Source organism: Ctenopharyngodon idella, chromosome 18, assembly GCF_019924925.1.
Source record: "Ctenopharyngodon idella isolate HZGC_01 chromosome 18, HZGC01, whole genome shotgun sequence".
NCBI lineage: Eukaryota > Metazoa > Chordata > Actinopteri > Cypriniformes > Xenocyprididae > Ctenopharyngodon > Ctenopharyngodon idella.
In genome coordinates this window covers 3,994,923-4,016,908 of record NC_067237.1, presented here as the reverse complement: position 1 = coordinate 4,016,908, position 21,986 = coordinate 3,994,923, and the positions used below count along the sequence as shown (strand labels likewise).

The 21,986-nt window shown below is 37.8% G+C and overlaps 1 protein-coding gene across 2 annotated transcripts in view; it reads left to right on the top strand.

Moving 5' to 3' along the window:
- Nucleotides 1-2,056: 2,056 nt before the first annotated feature.
- Nucleotides 2,057-21,986, top strand: part of LOC127499988 (segment polarity protein dishevelled homolog DVL-3) — a 33,186-nt gene continuing 13,256 nt past the window's right edge. The window contains exons 1-3 of one of the 2 annotated variants that reach the window (XM_051870737.1): nt 2,057-2,552; nt 15,530-15,599; nt 20,559-20,683. In XM_051870737.1, coding sequence (XP_051726697.1) covers nt 2,392-2,552; nt 15,530-15,599; nt 20,559-20,683 — 356 coding nt within the window. In that variant the 5' untranslated portion in view covers nt 2,057-2,391. The remainder of the gene's footprint in view (nt 2,553-15,529; nt 15,600-20,558; nt 20,684-21,986) is intronic. The other variant, XM_051870735.1, reaches the window with a different exon arrangement.

Below are 21,986 nucleotides of genomic sequence, written 5' to 3'. Positions count from 1 at the left end.
TCAGGCAATTGTTAGAAATTTATCATGGTTTTTGTATAGTTACAATAACTTAAGTAACTGAAATTTTAAAAAATTATTGTAGATGCTAAATCTTTTGGGGAATGAACCTACTCAAAGGGTTAATTCACCCAAAAATGAAGTTTCTGTCATTTATTACTTACCCTCATGTCATTCCAAACCCGCAAGACTTTCGTTCATCTTCGGGAACACAAATTAAGATATTTTTGATGTTCTACGTCAGAAAGCCGACTCAGTATTGGCCAGCTCCTGCGTCAGCATCACACGCATGTGTTGGCCAATACTGAGTCTACTGATGTAGAACCTGGAAGCGCTGAACATAAACAGCGTAGGAGAATGACAAGAAAGAGATGAATTTGTTGAATTAAGTCATTATTTTTGTTTGGTTTTTGCGCATAAAAAGTATTTTCGTCACTTCATAACATTAAGTTTAAACCACGTTGACTATTTTAATGATGTCTTTTACTACCTTTCTGAACCTTGAATATAATTACATTGCTTTCTATGGGGGGATAAAAAATCTAAATATCATCAAAAATATCTTAATTTGTGTTCCAGAGATGAACGAAGGTCTTACGGGTTTGGAACGACATGAGGGTGAGTAATGACAGAAATTTTTGGGTGAACAAACCCTTTAATTTTTATTACAACTTTTATTACATATTCTGTAGTTATTATTACTTAACTACTACAAATCCCATTGTTTTAGAAAAAAAGAAAGAAGGTAACATTGATATCATTATGGTCATGAGAAGTAAATCAATGCGTGGTTAATATGGAATTATATCTATGGTTATTATGTAAAAAGCATGGTAAATTTGCCAGAGGTATAGACTAATAGTCAAACGCAAATTTAACTTTGAGTATCAGAAAATATTTATACACGTTTCAATCGTGCAATAAAAACAATTCCTTACCTTTTGTCAGTGAGACGGATGGGCCTGTATTTTTGTTCATCAAAACTGAGTAATGGAGGACGATTTTACTCTTTAATCTTTCTCATCCTCTAGTCTTTGTCAATTTTTGCTCATCTCTTCAGGTTCTCTGTCTTCAACAAACTGTCCATTTCAAGTGACTCAGAATGCAGCCGTTTGTATGCTAATGAATTAACTGTACTCGCGCCAATTATGAAAATGGGCGGAGCTATGTGGCGTCAGAAGCGTTCGGATAGCGAGAATCAAAAGAACGTGTTTACTTTAGATATTTTATTTAGCCTAAATTATAGGGTCACACGGAAAAATTTTACTGAAGCCATAAAATGACATTATTTTCATGACAATTGATCACCCTGCCCCTCTCTTACTATAATATGTTTTTGTTGTTTTTTAAACAGCATAAATTAACGGCAGCATAATAAATACTGCTATGATGTATAAATACTTTACAATGTAGGCTTATAAATATCAATATTTCAGGGAGGGTGCTTAATTGTCATAAAAAAAAAAATGTGACAGTGCAAAAATGATCCTAATGATCCTTAAATAGAACAAAAATACATCTGACATAATTATTTGACATATTTCATGAGATTTACCCAAAGACTGTATAAAACAGGATTTACCTCATAAAACGCAAGTCATGTCTGGTAAATTAGGATAAATATTCTTGTGCGCCTCCAGAGGTCAACCGCTGAGTCGAACAGCTGTACATTAACCGTTTCATCCTCTAGAGGGCGATATCGGCGCACTAATAATAAATCAATAGTCTTTGATCGTCCTCTTCAGGTAAGTTACAGCAACGACCCTCAGGTGCAGATTTGTTGGATTACAAACTCACATCCCAAAAACATTTAGGGACATTAAAAATAATTTACCAACCTATTTAGATTGCATGCAGTCAAAAAAGGCAAGTTGTTCTATTGAGTGATTAATATGCAGCAGCAACAACACGATTTAACGGCTCCTTGCGTAATGGAGATGCGTTTTTCCCATAGCCGAAGATCAAATACATTTATAGGCTAGCAGCCAAAGAACAGTTTAATATTTTTATAACTCGTCCTGTAGAGGGAGCGCAGTGGTGTATCGATAGGAGGGGCTATCTCACATCGGCCGACAGTTGTTTCCAAAGGACAGAGAAGAGGAAAAAGCAACAGTATCCATAGGGAGCCCAGAGAAGACCAACCTGTACTATTCTTTCGCTTCGTTTTGAAAGAAAACGCCATCTATTACATTTATATATTCTGCTATTAGATAGATTTGTGTAACGTACGACCGCAAGGATACTCCTCTGTTGGGTTTTATTGTCGCTGGCTGAAGAGAGAGCGCGGAGGTTGAGAGTGGACAGAGGCGCGCTCGAGCGTTCAGCGGTGGAAGCGGGAAGCGCGCGCCGCTGTGGGGCTGATGCGCGCGGCCTGTCCCTCAGCAGCGGCCCGCCATGGCGGAGACCAAGATCATCTATCACCTCGACGAGCAGGAGACTCCCTACCTCATCAAACTACCCATTCCCGCTGAAAGCGTCACTCTCGCTGACTTCAAAAATGTCCTCAATAAACCCAACTACAAATTTTTCTTCAAATCCATGGACGATGATTTCGGGTAAGGCACAATATGCATGTTAAAAGACAATAAAACCCTTTGTATTTGTATCGTTTGTTGTTCCTGTCAGTGAGTATCGTTACCTCAGACTGACCACTTTTAACGGCTTTATTTTGGTGTCGTTATTCGCAAACCTTCCGTCGGTTTCTCTCATACAACCTCAGCTCAGATTTAATGTGTGTATTCGTATTGTTTCCAGGTCATTGTAAACGGTTTATGGACAGACAGGTAATAAACCGTAATTTCCAGCACAAATACGTCTATTGTGTAAACGGTGGTCTTTATATACAGATCTGGGGTCAGTGTGAAGAGGAGGCTTTATGTGCTTTGCTGTTCAAAGTCTGCGATGGTTTTAGATTATGTAAAGGAAGAGACCTGCTTTAGTTCAATGACAGTTCAGGTGTGATCCCATAAATCAGGCTGAGTGAGAGAATGCCTAACTGTCCATGTTTCATGTTAAAATAATGACTTACAATAACACATGTATAACAAGATGTAATTATACAGTATATAATGCCCATAATTGCTTACAAAGTGATTACTCATGTAATTGCACTGTGACATGAACAATGCAATGTAAAGTGTGAATGAAGAAGCATCTGTCACTTTAGCCAGTGAATCCAGTTTCCATTCCACTGACATAGAAAATCTGGAAATACCAGGGAGTTTTAGTTGTGCTTTTCATGGGCAATTAGTGAATAAAAAATTTCATAAGCTAGAAATTTGCACTCTTTGTGAGTGCAATTTTTATGTAAAAAAAAAAGGAGAATGGATAAAAAAAAATCTTTATCCAGTAATCAGAAATGACTGGAAAAGACATGGACATTAATTGGTCATAGCTGTGACATTTACATTTTGAGATAGAGAGAGATAAACAGTAACTCTGGCTCATAAGAACGGACCTCGTGTTTGAAATAATCTTACATTTAGTCTCTCTCATCATCATCTTCAACTGCTGACACACTTTCTGATTTGCACATGATTTATACACTTAATCAGCTCTACTTTAAACAATAAAACCAATTCATTCCTGTATATCTGGCCTAACTCAGGACCTGTTACCCATTCAGGGTTCCCACAGTCATGGAAATATTAGGGAATTTTATTTCCTGTCATGAAAATGAACAAAATCCCAAAAAAAAGAAAAGTCATAAACATTTCTATAGTGTTGGGGGTAACGCATTACAAGTAACTTGTGTTACGTAATCAGATTACATTTTCAAGTAACTAGTAAAGTAACGCATTACTTTTTCAATTTACAAAATATCTAATTTACTTTTTCAAACAAGTAACGTCAATTACTTTTTCATGTTTATTGACTGACAGCTCTCCTGTCCTCATGTTAAGAGAAAGTGCAGAGGTGTTGTGTGCGCTGTGAACATGATGGTTATTGTAGGTCTAGACTAAATGTGAACATGCATTTACTCATCTCACTTGCACAAAAACATTCAGTATTCCTCAAAATGAATAAATAACAGTGAAATACAATCTCAGAATTTTACGCAAACCTTTAATAATTAACTATATTAAATGACACAAATATACTTTATGTATTTAATCTCACTTTATTAACCAATGTCTTTGCTGCTGACCTTCAGTGATCTAATTCAACCATACTAATAAGCAAAAATGTATCCTATTCAGAATGGCAGCACAACTGAAAGGTTTGTTTGAGCTGCACCAAAGTCCCTTTAAGACAAGTCATTTCACTCGGCGGCCATCTTTGAAATGCCTCTGGGGCATGCAATGCGTCTGACTGTTTCTATAAGAACCGGAGCTTCTAACAGCCGCTGCAGTGACGCGATGACTTTACCAATTGGCGACTGGCTCTTAATTAGAAGGCGGGACTTATTCCGCCATATTGTGCGTTGCACTTTCTCCCATTCAAAACAATACGATTGACGCGTCTTGTGTTATTCTATAGTCTTTGGCTGCGCCCTCTACTGTACAGGAATAAATATGCATTTTCTTCAGCCTGAGGTTAATACATTTCACTTTTGGTGTGAAATGTTGTATTGTTATTAAAAAACAAGCAAGCAAGCCCAACCCAGGTAACGCAATTAGCTACTTTTTAGTGAGTAACGCAATATTGTAATGCATTACTTTTACAAGTAACTTTCCCCAACACTGATAGTGACTATATATAGCAAAATATGTGCAGCTCAAAAAATAATTCAAAACTCTTGGTGAGTGCAATAAATAATTTTTAAAAACCCTTATACGCTAAAACTGATGACTGGAAAAGCCATGGAAATTCATTGGTCAAAAAGTGTGGGATCCTATCTGTCATTATTTACATGCCGTTGTTTCAGTGCTGCTTTGTTTATAAAACAGCAGGCAGCACATTTAGATGGAGGAGTTTTAAAAAATGACTGTTCTACCACCACCCCCAGTGGTGCAGCAGTCTTTCCAGTGTTTATGAGAGGTAAAGTGCATTTTAGTACTGTTGCGCACCTCCCAACGCATGTGGCTGAGGTCTGGAATGCTGACTTGGAAACAAGGAAACACTTGGGAATCATGCTCACTGATCCTCTAAACAGATTTCCACAGTCACTGTTAAGCCACAAAGAACAGTGTCATGTTGCGAAATTCAAGTCCATGCGATCTGCTTTTTGTTTGCTTTTCTTGGCATGCCAGAAGGTTCTCCTTTAGATGCCAAGCTACACAAACCTCTTCGTGCACACACAGATCCGTCCACCACCTGCAAAATAGGACCTCCTAACACATTTTCTCTGTCCACGTTGCTTGTTTGTATCAATGTACTGCCCAAACCAGCTCATCAAGGTGAACAGCCAGCCATTGTTCCATACCCTCTGGCATAATCACTTCCAGACTCTACACTGCCATGCCATGATGCAAAACAGGCCCGCTTGATTCATGCCCATGTGATTCCAAATCAGAACATTATCTGAATTCATCTCAGTGACCTGGAACAACAAGCAAACTAAATGAAAGAAGATTAGCGACAAGTTGTGGTTAAAGCTTGTACATTACAGCTCATATGATTAGGTTTTATCCAACTGATTGGCAGGTATGACTGGTTTTATTATTAAAAAAAAAATCAGCTTATGAATCCCTCAGTTTCTGTCTCACATGAATGTGAGAAGACCATTTAAATCACAGGATTTGACACATTATGATAATTCACAGATTGCAGGGCATCATGATCTGATTATCCCGCAGCTTAGTGTCTGTAAATTAAGAGAAAGTGCACTAAAGCAGAAGTCGTGAAGTCGTGATAAATGAGGCCAAATGCACAAACATGGGTTATCTGAACGGACCTAGTGTCACCAGCACCAAGGCACATATTGGCTTTTTTCGTGAGAAGACATGCTAATAAATATCATGCAATACTAATATGTTTTTTTTTTTTTAATTTATTTAAAATATAGCAAATAACCTCAGCAATCTAAAGTGTTAAAGAGATGAAAATCTGTCATCATTTACTTGTTTAAAACATGTGTGAGTTTCTTCTGTTGAACACAAAAGAAGATATTTTGAAGTAACCAGACAGTTGATGGTAGCCATTGACTTCCATATTTATTTTATTTTTTTCTACTATGGAAGTCAACGGCTACCGTCAACTGTCTGGTTACCAACACTCTTCAAAATATCTTCTTTTTAGTTCAAAAGAAGAAAGAAACTCATACAGGTTTTGGAACAACTTAAGGGTGAGTAAATGATGACAGAATTTCCATTTTTGAGTGAACTGTCCCTTTAAGCCAGATCATTATTATTACATGGTCAAGTGTGTTTTTAAACAATAAAGAGATTGCTTAAATATGGGGTATTTTTAATTTTTAACTTTTTTTAGTTGACTTTTTCGTTAGTCCTACTATAGCATCCACTTTCCTGCATTTCAGTGAGTCAGAAGGCTATTTGCTGAAAATTGTCACCTAATAAATATGCATGAACTAGGCTGATTAGTTTTGTACCCTGAAAAAAAATGGTTCAGATACAATTTTCACTCAGAAATTGCTAGTACATTTTACAAACAGTTACAAAGAAATAGCAAGTAACACACTGATTTAAACATTAAATTGTGATGTACAAAAAATGAAATAGTATTTTCTTGTAAAACGTACTCTAATATTCATTGTTTTATTCACAACTTTGAAAAATCATTTCTTTTATAATGAACATGATATAGTTTATAATGGTCTGAATTCAACATCTGAATAATTAAGGCACTAATTTATGGCTGTGTTGGTCATTCAAAAATAAGCTGTGTACATTAATATTAAACTGAAAAAAATTAAAATGATCCTAAAATGAATTGGTAGCCAAGCTAAAACTGGAGTGATATAAAAGATCTATTATAAAACGGTTTTCTGATTGGTCAATAGCTAAAATTGGTCTTCGCTACTGTCTGACTCACTCAAACAGTCTTTGCCACCATTTGACTTCTCCTAGACTTTAGTTGATCTCCATGAGATGACGCATTCTGTTGCTGTTCACGGTCAGGGACTATTTTTTCCAGTGGAAGAAAGGCTTTTAGTGATTTTACTTCATGAAAGTTGCATCGATACGTACATATATTTGCTTTAATATTTGTATATATGGAATAACCGTTTTATAAAAGTTGTAAATTCACTGTAAACCACGGCTTCTTGGGGCTTACTGCTTTAGTTCGATCAATAATCTAGCTGCAGCATTTTGTAGCAATTGAAGCCATGATAAAGTACTTTGATTTAAAGAAGAAAACATTAACATTAACACACATATGCATACATGCTCATTATTAACAACATTATATTGGATCTCTACATGCTGACTTCATCCAGTGGCAGGAACGTGGCATTATAATGATGTAGCATGAGTGCGTGATGAAGCTGACATCACTGATGTGTCATCAGTTTCAGGGAAGCGATCAGACTCCACTGTTTCATGTACTTGTTCTAATAAAAGATAAGAATTACTGTTCTGTAAGAAGGTGCTATTGAAGAGAGATCTTGTCAGGAGTATTTGATTAAAAGTGTCACTAAGTTTTCATTCAGATAGACCTAGATGTGTGTGTGTGTTTGTGTTTGTGTTTGTGTTGCCCTCTCTCTTGGGTCTCTCTCATAACAGCTGTAGGGCCAGTAAGGCCATTAGCATCATAATCATCATTTTAGTACAAACACACATACACACACCGATTTCACAGACAGATGGAGGATTCTGCTATAAGCTGCTCACTGGTGAAACAGTAATACATGGAGATTCAGAGAGTTATAAAGTTTATTATATGGCAGGCATCGATCAGGACAAAATTATGTTTTGCCCATAAGGAAAGTCATTCATGATTTCTTTTTTTATTTGAAACAATATATGAATTACTGTAGTATTGTATATTCTCACATCCAGTTCTCGAGCTGAACTCAGTTGGTGAAAAACATATTTTTGATTGTCATTATTATTATTATTCAAAAGTTAGAGTTAAAGGAACAGTATAGCACGACAAAACACCTTGACTGACATAATTTTCAAAAATAAAATGCTAGAGGAGGACAATATTGAACCCTATATTCACAAGACCTGTCATGATCATTAATTTTGTGTTGATGATGAATTGTCATGCAAATAATTGGGATTAATGATTTAATTTTTTTTTTTGTACTTAGGATTGTATGTAATAATAAAAACTGTAATATAATGTAATATGTTCATTTCGTATTAATGCTTAAATTTCACTTATTTGGTCAGTGAAATTGAAACGGCACAATTATTGTGGTAATGAACTGTGATTAAATTAAATAACCACAATCAGATGCTTAATCAATAGTTGAGACAGACCTAATATTCACAGATATTTGAAGAAAAAAAAGAAGAAAAGTGCAAGGAATCATTAGCCTTGTTCATTATCATGGAAGCAAAGATTGAAATGTTCTCTTGTTGCACTGAGAAGGAAATGACCCATAAATTGTAAAATTATAAAGTTGATTGTGTTGTCACTTTTGGATTTCAATTTCAGCGATCATTTCTCAGGTCATGTTGCTGAATTTGATTCTGTTGATTCTCATAGAGCAGCACAGCTGGTAAACTTGCGCACATACAGTAGACTCGCTCTCAGCACACTGCATCTGCTTAAACTGTTTGTTTTGGAGATTTGTAGTGGACAGATTGTGAGATAGTGTGTGCAGGATCAAGAACATGGTTTGTAAGTTACACAGTATTTATCCACCTTTGATACAGAAGTTAAGATTTCCAATTTATGTCGTGAATAAAAAGTGTGTGAGTGGTCAGTCTGGCAAACGTAAGCAGCAGAGAGCTTTTCACTCACAGGCCGTCTTGTTCTCTCTGATGGAAGTGATGTTTCTTTAAAGAAGACTGACCTACTTTCCCTGCTTTATTTTCCTGCCTTGTCCTCTCCCTAGTGTGCGTGTGAGTAAAGTTCTTCAATTGAGTTGGACAGTATTAGCATATTGTATGTGTGTGATTTCCATGTTTTTTAGCATTGTGTGTATTTTGGGTCTCTGTGGATTTCGTTGCATCACTGGCTCATTGTCTGGTGGTTTCAGGATTTGGACTGCGTCTCTAAGGCAGAGGATAGAAAAACGAATGATGGATGATCACTTTTGGAGTGCTTACAGCCCTTTCTTTTCGCTCTCATCTACTGTCATTTTCTCTATATTCTCTTTCTCCTCCTCCACATCTTCTGCTGTGGGAGTCCAGGCTTGTTTTCTGGACAAAATCTAATCAACTCGGGCTATGAAGAAGGAAGGCCTCTTCATTAGAGATCGGCTCTGCTTACAAATCAATGGGCCTGTCTACACACACATGAGCCATCTGCACACACTGCCCCAATTCCACTGGGCTAGCCTGATGAAGGCTCTGTGTGTGTGTCTGTGTGCAAGTATTGGTGTACTTTTATTGCTAAAGTATGGGAAAAGAGATGGAGAAATATATAAGACTCAAATGTTGGTATGATGATGTTATGGTGCTTGTAACGAATGAAGGAGATCTTTGGCTGAAACAGCTGGAAACCCCCTTACAATTGTCAGAAGATTTCCTGTCAGTCAAACCGGCCTCGTTGTCGCAAGAGACAATTTGAATGTCATGTAGGGGAAGGGAGGCAGATGAAGAGTTCATTACATCTATCTGAAAAACCTTGCAAAGGTGTGGACGACCATCTGTCACTGAGCATAGGCTATTTCATTAATTTATAGGGTTTTTAGTTCACTAAAAAATGTTGTTGTTCCCATAACAAAAAGTAGATATTTTGAAGAATGTTCATGCTGCTTTTTTTCCAAATGGCAGCACACAGCTCATTTGATGTTAATTGTCTTTAACTACTAACATTTGTACTAACAATGTACTAACATTTAAATTAATTTGATACAGTGCACTTATTGTTTACATATATGTTTTTATGTTAAAAAAATACTAACATGTAATTGACCCTTCCCTTACACCTTAACTCAATCTTAAACCTAACCATACCACCAAACATGTCCCTAACCGTACCCGTATCCCACCTCAGTATCAGCAAGAGTTTTTTGCAGTACACCATGAACACAATAAGTACATTGTACCAAACATTTAGTTAAGACACCTAATATAAAGTGGGACCTTATGTATAAACTGACCATGGTCTCTAAACTTACCATAACATTATGACTCATGAACCCACTGTGCAATTTGTTGTTCGAATATGAGTCATTCAATCATATTTTTGTCCAGAAGTTTCAAATAAGATCTCATTCACACTATTCACCTTATATTCCCAACAAAGCTTTCATATGGCTTCTGGAGAAACTTAAAGTTGGCATAAAATTTAAATTCACCCTATTTATTGTCTAAATGCATGTTATAGACAATTCATCCATTCAGGTTTTATTTTTTAAAAAGTTTTTAAAAAGTAAACTCGTAATTTTTAAAGGATTAGTTCACTTCAGAATGAAAATTCCCTGATAATTTACTCACCCCCATGTCATCCAAGATGTTTATGTCTTTCTTCAGTTGAAACGAAGGTTGTTTGAGGAAAGGTTTAAGGTTTTTGAGGAAAACATTCCAGGATTTTTCTCCATATAGTAGACTTCACTGGTTACCAACGGGTTGAAGGTCCAAATTGCAGTTTCAGTGCAGGCTTCAAAGGGCTCTACACGATCCCAGATGAGAAATAAGGGTCTTATCTAGGGAAATGATAGGTAAAAAAAAAAAACATTATATACTTTTTAACCACAAATGCTCATCTTGCACTGCTCTGTGATGCGCCATGCATTTCGCAATCACGTTGGAAAGGCGAAAGTACTGCAGTAGGGTGAAAAACTCCATCTCATTTTCTCCTCCAACTTCAAAATCGTCCAACATTGTTTTTTTTACCATTTTTGGTAAAGGCTGTTTGACTTGGTCTTTGCACATTCACTTTGTAAACACTAAATCTGTACTACCGCCTATGTCAAACGTGACCTTTCCAACGTGATTATGTAATGCGTGGCGCATCGCAGAGCAGTGCAAGACGAGAATTTGTGGTTAAAAAGTATTTAAATGTTTAAATAATTTTTTTAGAGAATGACATCGTTTCACAAGTTAAGACCTGTTGTACCCTGTTTGAAGGCCATTATATGGAGAAAAATCCTGGAATGTTTTCCTCAAAAACCTTAATTTCTTTTTGACTGAAGAAAGAAAGACATAAACATCTTGGATGACATGGGGGTGAGTAAATTTTCATTCCGAAGTGAACTAATCCTTTAATCACAATGCCTCATTTGATGATTATTTAGTCACTTTAACCCACCCCTGCAAACTCACGTTAATCTGCCTCCACTTTTGAGCACAACGCCCAAATCTCAACATCAAATCAGCAAAAAATGCATAAAACCAAGTCCATGCCATACATTTGTTCTTTTCTGATAATCCATTACACTCGAATGCTTGTCACAATATGGAAGAAAAGATCTGTTGCTACTTCTGTTTCATTATGTCTTTACACCACTTTTTCTGTCATAATCTTGATCTGATGACTATAAGCTTTAGTACAACATTTTATAATTTCGCCTTGTGCTCCACAAATGGATTTTTGGTTGAACTATTTATTCAAGTGAAAATATAACTCATATCTAAGCAGTATTTCTGTTCCTCTCCAAGCTGAGATTCTCAAAACTGAAACTGCTTTAGGAGAAATAGGACCTCATGCTGCCACAGGAATGAGGAGAGCAGAGAAGAAGAACAGAATGAGAAAAAGAGGAGGAGAGCTGCTCTCTGAGCCCCTTATGTCACCATCCCTGCTGAGTTTTTATTGCATAGCCCAAGTAGGATTAGAATCTGCACTGTGGAACAATGTGAAATCCACTCACTAAAAGCAACAAAGTGCTCAGATTGGAATTCACTGAGAGCTGTCAATCATTGAGCTCATGCCAGAGTCTAGAGGCCTTTGGGATATAATCTGTTACTCACGCAAATACACACAAGCAACCAGAGACCTCTCATTGCCTGCATTTCAAAAGCTTGCATGGCTACCTATCTAGACAGCATTTTGGGCATTATAATTTTGGTTTTAGAAGAATTTGTAATGATACATGCAGCAATCAGAATTGATGACTTCCAAAAACTCAATAGCAGGGCTTGATGTTAACTTTTTTGCTTACCAGCCAGTGTGGCTAGTGGTTTTCAAAAGGTACTAGCCACTCAGCATTTTCACTGGCCACAATTTTGGAATCAATAACATGGGGAAAAGCTGCCATATAAATATATTTAATATTATCGCATAATTTGGCAGCAGGTATATTAGGCTGCTGTCACTTTAAGACCTGATGCATTAATCCATTATACTGTTACACATGCGTTTTCTTTCTCAACTCTTTACATTCACTTAAAACATAACCGACTGTGTTTACGTGAATATTCACCAAGACATTTTGACATTATTTTGTGTGTATTTGACTGTTTAAACACAATAAGCAGCAACTCAATTTAGTACTGAGAGGCGGCTTTATGTGGCGCACTTTGGGTGTGGGCACAAAATCTGCGGGAATAAGTAAAATTATGTGCAATACGCGCAATCCCACACCGAAATTCAAGCCCTGTAACACCAATAATATTCATCTGTAGCAAATGAAACGAGTGAGTGAGGGGAGGCGGGTTTGTGTGTCATCTCGCTATCAGAGAGATAAGAGAGAGAAAGCCCAGCTTCTATGGTGTATCTATTGTATGGAAAATGAGTATTGGAAGCATTTTGGATATTTCAATATCGATATGTATCGAAAAAACTATATTTTTGACAACACTACATTGCACTACCTTTTTTAAAAGACTACAATTGAAAAATGTATATATCATATATAATATTCAACCCGCAAGAGTATTCAAGAGTGACTGCGTTACACGCCACTGCTGAAATCCACTCACGTTTGGTGGGTTGACGGGTGTTAAAATGTCAAGCCCTGCCTACATGTATATAAAAATCAGATGCTAACACATAGGCACAAGCATACTGGGACACGGAATGAGATCTTGGGCCTCAGAGGCTCTGACTCATCACTCGAACAGATGTGAATACAGCAGATACAGTCACTGTTGAAGGGTTTCATTAGATCAGCTTCATCTGGCAGGAAGAGAGAAAGAGAGAGATGATGTATGACACAAATAAAGCCCTGCATGTGGATGTAAAAAAGGATAAAACATCAGATTGTTTTTTATAATTTTGGTTTGAATTCATTTGAAACGAATATAGTTTGATCTTCTGAGACGAGGGAAGCAGTAAAGCAATCCAATCAGATCAGACTGAAGCTTGCTGTTGTCAAATGCTGCCTTTTTTTGTGCAAAATGCATCAGATGGTCTGTATAAGGTCTATGGTAGATCAAATGAAACATGTCAGTATAGATAGACCAAAGGAAAGCATTCACACAGTATTTTTTTGTCAGTCAGGGAAGCTTATTGCTGTTGATCTATAGCACAGACTCTGTTTTGTCACTGCTGCTTTGGTGTTTGGTATGAGATGCATGTGATTAAAGATTGCTGCCTGGTTATGATTTATATTGCATGAATGCAATCATGATCACGCAATAGATTTTTATTATTAATAGATGACATGGTCTGTTTCAGCAAACCTCACATGCTTTACCAGCCAGCTGTCTTTCACTTTGACAAAGGTTTCCATGGTGACAGGAGTCAGTGGGGTCAGCACCTTTTTAAGGAGCAGCTGGGAAGGGGGAGGGACTCGGAGGTGCATGCCATGAATTTTATTTTATGGGAGACTAAATTAACCTGTGTGCGTGTGAGGGGGCTTTTAGAAACGGAGCTGATCATTGTGGCTTTACTTGTTTTCTAAGTCAAGCCCCTCACTATTACTATGACCTCTTTAGACATGAGCTAGTAAACAACCATTTAGCAACCGAAACTAGAAATAGTAAATGCTCTAGCAATCAGCCAGAACACTATAGAAACTGCTTGCCTTAATAACCAATGGGAAAACCTTAGCAATGCAACCACCTAGTGATGTCATAGCAACCACCAGAATACAACAACACATACTTTGGCAACCAGCCAGAACACAATAGGTAATGATTAATTGACGACGGGCCGTTGAATTATTAGAAAATAATGCACACCCGAGGTGGTAATGCGGCCAGGATGCGAAGCGGGTGTGCATTATTTTCTAATAATTCATGGACAGGAGTCAGTTATTCTGCTTATACTACGGTATTTCAAGACATTTATCAGGTTTTTGTCCATAAAATGCTTGTGTGTAGGACTAATTTCTTACGCATCTAATAGCACGCCTCCGTTGCTGATTCCAAAACATCATTAAATGGAGGCTTGAGCCATTGATAGCAGACTTAGGACGCATTTTTGCTTTGAAAAACGCGAGACGCGGGCAGTGGAATGGGGAAAAACACAAGGTCTCGAGATGCATTTTTTAAAAGTTGAACTGTATAAAACAGATACGTTCATCTGCTTCAAGAACAGCGCTGTTATTACCTCGCTAGTGAGAAATTTCATGTAGCTGTAGGTGTAGTCCAGGTGAAATGTGAAAAAAATGTTCACTTTTTCATAAAAGCATGAAATTTGGTACAGTTTGGGGCCCTGAACATTTTAAGAAATGGAGCCATCACAAAAATGCCTCGTGGTCACCATGGCAACCATTTTACTTTCCGCCATAACCAAATTATGTATCATATCTTCTGAATCAAACAAGATAACACAGAAAAGGTCATGTCTACCCCTATGTTTTTATGGTCAAGGATTACAATAATACCATAAAAAACATCATAAACTGTTCAGGTGAATAGTTAATGGTGAATTCAGTGACGTGAGAAGGAAATCACAGTACCTGAGAACCTAGGCTAGATTTAGAATATCATTTCTGTTGCATGCATGTGTGTATATATATATATATATATATATATATATATATATACAAACATTTTAGTATTTTGAGAGTAAAGGGAGGAAATCAAGTAAGCGAGATCAATTCATGGGAGTGGGCCGAGCTAAAGAGCTATTTTGGATCTTTATAGATCCAAATAGATTGTGTTGCTTTTTTTGACTTTTATTGGTGTAATTTTCTGTACAGCATCATGGGTAATGTAGTTTTTCACCACAAATTCTGCTGTTAAACACGATTAATTAAAAAAAATAAGCTGAAATAATGCAGGTTGATGGCTTCAGCAGAAGCAAATACCATCGATTAACAACCTCGTAGCTCACAGAGTCACAGTAGGGCTGTCTTTAAAGGTTTATAAGTTCAATTTCCTTATGGAGAAAATGAAAGTTTTTACTTCCGGAACCGGACTGTTGCGCTCTATAGCAAATGCCTACAACACTGAGAGGCAGAACCATTCACATTTTCTTCAGTCTAGTTTCTTTGTGTATTTGTGCTTTACAGTTAATCTAAAACAAAACCATATAATTGTTTTAACTGATTAAGCAGAATCAAATTAAAGAAAATGTTGTTATCCATGTGGTATTGTTTGCAGTATATTTAGAGTATCTGTAGTTTATCTGTTACTCTGGTGAAACATTTAGCAGACCTGTCATTTCATTGTCTCTACAGGGTGGTGAAGGAAGAGATTTCTGATGACAACGCCAAACTACCGTGTTTCAACGGACGTGTTGTGTCATGGGTGAGTTAGCATTCAAACATACACACCTACAGACTATATAGACCTCCCTCATCTCACTTCTTCTGCTTGTGTTTTATTAACCTCAGAATGTAACAGGGCCGTCCATCTTGGTGGTAAAGGTTTGATTAGAAGGCCCAGGTGTGAGGGAAGTGAACACAGGAGCTTTGAGATCAGTCAGTCAGGCGTGAGTGTGTGTTTGGATGCGTTAAATTGACCGCGAGTGTTTAGTGTTTGGCAAACATCTGCTCCTCCTCTGTCTGTCCCAGAGACACAGGAGAGAATATTACAAGAGCAAATTCCTAATGGTATTTTCGCACCCTTGAAGGCCACTGCAGGAAGGAGATGCTGTTTGAAGAATCGTTCCCAATTAAAGTCAGCGACTGAATACTTTCATGAAGGGCCTTCGTTCCACATGACAGTTAGCAATGCTTTCTTATATTCTTTTAAAGTTTATTATTTCCGTAATAAGTACTCTTTTTTAAAAAATTATTCTAAAGTGTACTTCTTTTTCACAAGAAGAGTGACAACTGCATTCTACAATTGAGTTTAGTCTTGAAAAGTTTAACTAGTGAAGACCAAATTGTCATGTTACCGTGTAGTGTGTATAGAACTAAATAACTAGTTGTTAATGTAGTGAATTTATTCTCGATTGGAGGCTGACATCTTGTCTGAGGTGTGGTGTTGGTGGCTGGACTGAATAACTAGCAGTGCATGCTTACTAAATTCTGCTGTTAAATGAGTATAAACATAACATGCCATTGCCAACTCTGTTGATGGTGGTTTACTACAAATTACTGGATTCTAATACAATGGACAAACTAACACATTTATAAGTCTCCAGTCATTAATATTTCTGTCAAAAATAGCAAAGCACCAAACCACTTCAACTGTTGGCATTCATGTTTTATCATCTGAGAGACACCAAACTGTTACTATGGTTATTACGATGTCAGTCATCACATCACGAGTGACTCCTGTATTCCATACACACACACAGCAATGATTTAGGGGATTTAGTCTTATTTAAATGCATCCGTCTCTTCCAACGTGGCCTTTGTGAATGATTCATCAGTGTATGTTCCAAAGAGCTGCACTGATCCAGAACATCCTTTTCGAATGAAATCAAGTCACACTCTACACTTATTGGCATTGATGGTTCCATAACATCCATGGATCTTTTCCATTGCACAAAAGGTTGTTTATGTTGGAAAATGGTTCTTTAGATTATTGAAATATTCTTCACACTAAATGGTTCTGTTAAAGGGGTGGTTGATTATGATTTCACTTTTTAACTTTAGTAAGTGTGTAATGTTGCTGTTTGAGCATAAACAACATCTGCAAAGTTATGATGTTCAAAGTTCAATGCAAAGGGAGATATTTTCTTTTAAAGAAATCACTTTTTAAGGACTACAACAAACATCTGGTAGGGACTACAACGATCTTCTTCCCAGGTTGGTGACATCACTAACCCTAAAATTTACATAAACCCCGCCCCGAGAACACACAACAAAGGGGGTGAGACCATGTTGGGCTGCTTTAGAGAAGAGGAAGAGTGTTTTTGCCATGCCGCCATTTTACACCGGATTGCTTCACAAACGAGGGTCAATTCAACGCTGGATTTGCACAAAAGATTAACATGACGGCACGTGCTAGTCGATGAGTTGAATCAACTCCACAGCAACTACATAAATTTATCCACTAACCATTCAGAAATGTCCAGCTTCATTCTAAAAGTTGTAACTTCTTCCTGAGTCTCTCCATCAGTGCTGACTCCGGTTTGAACAATGTAAGGCTGAACACCGTTACTGTCACGATCACCAGTGAGAGTGCCCGTCATTGCCATCAGAGGGCACTCCAACCCGGACTACTATTATTGTCAAAGACTCCATTACCCATAACACACTGCCTGGTCTATCTGCCATGATTGTTCACAGCTGTTTCTCATTATTCTCATTAGCCCTGTCTTTATAAGTCCGTTTCACCCTGTTACTCACAGGCAACAGGGTAATCCAGAAGACAGGCAAGAAATCCAAAAACCAAGAGACATGAAACCAGACAGAATGCTCAGGGATGCAGTGTAACAACTAACAAAACGTCGCAGTGAGTAACAGGGTGAAACGGACTTATAAAGACAGGGCTAATGAAAATAATGAGAAACAGCTGTGACCAATCATGGCAGATAGACCAGGCAGTGTGTTATGGGTAATGGAGTCTTTGACAATAATAGTAGTCCGGGTTGGATTGCCCTCTGATGGCAATGATGGGCACTCTCACTGGTGATCGTGACAGTTACTGACAATCCTCATTTTGGCTGCGTGAGACTCTCCAGCTTTGTTGTTGTTGAGCAACCGAAGCGCGAGCTGTTAAAGCTCCGCCCTCTTCTGAAAAGGGGGCCGGGAGCAGCAGCTCATTTGCATTTAAAGGGACACACACAAAAACCGTGTGTTTTTTCTCACACCCAAATAGGGGCAAATTTGACAAGCTATAATAAATGATCTGTGGGGTATTTTGAGCTGAAACTTCACAGACACATTCTGGGGACACCAGAGACTTATATTACATCTTGTAAAAGGGGCATTATAGATCCCCCTTAAGAACTGTTCACTGAAAGGTTCTTTTTGGGAGAAAAAATGTTTCTTTTGCATCACTATAAATCCCCCCTTTTGGAACCTTTATTTTTAAGACTTTACAGTTTTCAGTTGACTTTAAAGAAAGAAACATACACCTGTACACACATACACAACACACATGTTCTGGCACTGACTCATACCTGGGAGCACAATTTCAATGCACTTACATTCCACTGTATAATTTACAGCTGAATGCACATGTAAGAAACACACTCTCACATTCCCTATTATTTTTATTCTATATAGTCAGTCAGACTCACACCACCTCCCTCTGATTGACTCTTTTCCAAACACACACACACACCCTGTTTTTTTCAGCCAAGAGTAACTAACAATTCTTCACGTGGATTTAAACACACACACACACACACACACACACACACACACACACAGAGCGGCTACATAGCCAGATCCCTGTCTCTCAAATTCCATGGAGAAACACAAGGTGTGCTCTTTATCGCTGCTTTACTCCCTGCCATCTTCTGATGCGCTTTTCCAGCGCGGCAGCCAGGAGAGGCAGAAACCTGGGGCTGGGGAAATATGTGCGTCCTTTTACTGCCCCCGTTTCAGATTCACACCAGCAACTTTCTCATGCAGAGCTGAGCCTGTGGAAGCTTTCGGGCAGGGAGGGACTTGGCTCTGTCCGTCAAAGTACTTGCAGGCAAGGAAAGAGCAATGCAAGTGTGCTGGAGGGCCATCTAGTGGTCAGAGCGGTACTGCACCACGTTCAGCACCTGGTAGTGCATATCAGCTGTTAATTTATAGCTGTAAAACACATGGTTCTGTTAAAATTTGATTTAATATTTGGCATCCATCAACTAGAATTAGATCCAGTGTCATTCCATTTGAGTCTGCCAACAGGAAATTCCATAATATATTAACCTTTGCTGCCAAAAAACAATTTATTGTGGTAGATCAGTGATCGAGGCCCCCTTGGTTAAGGGTTGGGATAAAGTGATATTTGCTTTTGTCCCATTTTAACTCATTACATGTCTTTTATATATATATATATATATATATATATATATATATATATATATATATTTAACATGTAAGGAGTTTAAATGGTTTTAACTTACCTGGGTTGGAACTGAAACCGACTTCATGCAACAGGCCTCTGGTATCTTGTTTATTCTTTGTTTCACTTTTTTGAGGGTTACACAGCATATTTGTGACAGGGAAGTTATTCTGTGTGTTGCTGTGCTCTTAAAGCACATTGTCTTCTTCCATGTTGGTTGTGATTGGATTATCTAAGTGAAGTCACAGGGTGGGTGAAAAACACTCCTGAAATATCCCATGTATAACAAGAAGATTCAATCAGATTTAGGGTGGTGTTGGGACTCCAATGCAGCTCATTGTGGTCTCATAAGAGGCTCTCTGTTTGTCCAGCAGGATGTGAATGCTCTCTTTCCAAGAGACTCTTAATGATCATTACTACAAGGTTCATGGCATTCTGAATCATTTATTCCTCTCCTAAACTATGACATGCTTGCTGTGCCCTCAGAACTGAGCTGATTTTAAAAGATGGAGAAAACTAAGCACTTTTGATTACAAGTTCAGTTCTATCAACACATTTACAGTAATACTCTTACAATGGAAATTTATTGCACTGGGACAAACATTAGAATAGACACAATTTTCAAAGTATAGCCACAAAACGTAAGTATCATACACTACCATTCAAAAGTTTGAGGTCAGTAATTTCAGTAATTTTTTTAATTTTTTGGAAAGAAATTAGGAGTTTTATTCAGCAAGGGTGCATTAAATTGATTAAAAGTAACAGTGTATATATAATATGTATATAGTGTATATTTAAATATTTTTTTATATTTATAAAAATGCTGTTCTTTTGAACTTCCTATTCATCAAAGAATCCTGAAACAAATGTATCACGGTTTACACAGAAATATGAAGCAGCACAACTGATTTCAAAATTGATAATAATAAGAAATGTTTCTTGAGCAGCAAATCAGCCTATAAGAATGATTTCTGAATTATCATGTGACACTGAAGACTGGAGTAATGATGCTGAAAATTCAGATTTAAAAAACCACAGGAATAAATTACATTTTAAAATATATTCAAATAGAAAACAGTTATTTTAAATTGTAATAATATTACTATTTTTACTCTATTTTTGATCAAATAAATGAAGCCTTGGTGAGCAGAAGACACTTTGTTCAAAAACATTTAAAAATCTTACTGACCCTAAACATTTGAACGGTATTGTATACTGGTAAGTTATCATGAGACATGAGGCTTATCAACCATGTCACAGATGCTGTAGATAAGCTAATTCCATTCTTTCTCTCTCTCTGTCTCTGTACAGCTGGTGTCTGCAGACGGCTCTCATGGTTCTGATGGAGGATCTGTGTGCGCAGACACTCAGGCCGATCTGCCGCCCCCTCTGGAGAGGACAGGAGGCATAGGAGACTCCAGACCCCCTTCCTTCCAGTGAGTAACCCCACAGCTGTTTCCTACTGTCTCTTTCTCTGTGTGCATGTGTGTGTGTGTCTATTAAAGGTAGTATAGGCAATTTTGGAGAGGCTAGCAATAGCAAGCTAGCTTTGAAAGCATGAGATCCCACCCTCCCTTCAGAGCATCTCCAAAGCCAGTCCTCCTTCAAAATTAATGAACGCACAGAGCAGAGTCTGTAAAGCAGCACGACACGAGAGACTGCATTAAATTATGCTGTTTACGTTGTAAAGACAGTGCAGCGCTTCTCGGTTCTACGTCAGAATACCGACTCATTATTGGTCGGCTCCTGCATCAGCATCACACGCAGATGTCGTGCTGCTCACGTGTACAACGTCAGCCAATAGTGAGTCGGCATACTGACGTGGAACCTGGAATCGCTGCACTGCGTCTACAACGTAAACAGCGTAGGAAAATGACAGGGAAGAGAAGAAATTGTTGAATAAAGCCTTATTTTTGTTTTGTTTTTGCGCACAAAAAGTATTCTCGTCGCTTCATAACATTAAGGTTGAACCACTGTAGTCACATGGACTTTTTTAACGATGTCTTTACTACTTTTCTGGACCTTGAATGACGGTAATTATGTTGCTTTATGGGGGATAGAAAAAAACATCTTACGGCCGGGTGTGGAATGACATGAGGGTGAGTAATTAATGACAGAAATTTCATTTTTGGGTGAACTAACCCTTTAAGGGACAGTGTACAGACAGCAGATTTTGCAGATTATGTTATTTTCGTGGAATAAAAGACCGCTATATGACGCAATTAAAGAAACAGAATTGAGTATTGCAGGGAGCCGTGTAAAAATATAAATAAATGATGCATGGTTCTGCACTAAGCATGGACAAGTTTGTGAAAGGACTTCCAGTGCCAGGTAAACAAAGCAGATGATGAATCTACTTCAAACTTCACAACTATCAAAACAATGTGTCTAAACCAGCACGATGCGACACTACAAAAGCACATAGAACCCATTATAATCAGTGATGCTGTCTACACTAGATGTGGCACGTCACAATGCAACACGACATACATTTCCGACAGTAAACTGATGCCTCGTCCTATTTCTTACACACTCCAAGTGCTCATGCTACTTCTGACACAAAGGACAAATGGATTTGCAATGGTCGCTTGGTCGCGTCCAGTGTAGAAAGCCTCATCAAGCTGTTGCAGCACGACGCGATAACCATCTCATCCGGTGTAGACACAGTGATTTTAAAGACGAGAAAATATGACGAGGCATACCTCGTGTGTGTTGTGAGAGACCCCAGTGTGTTGTGTG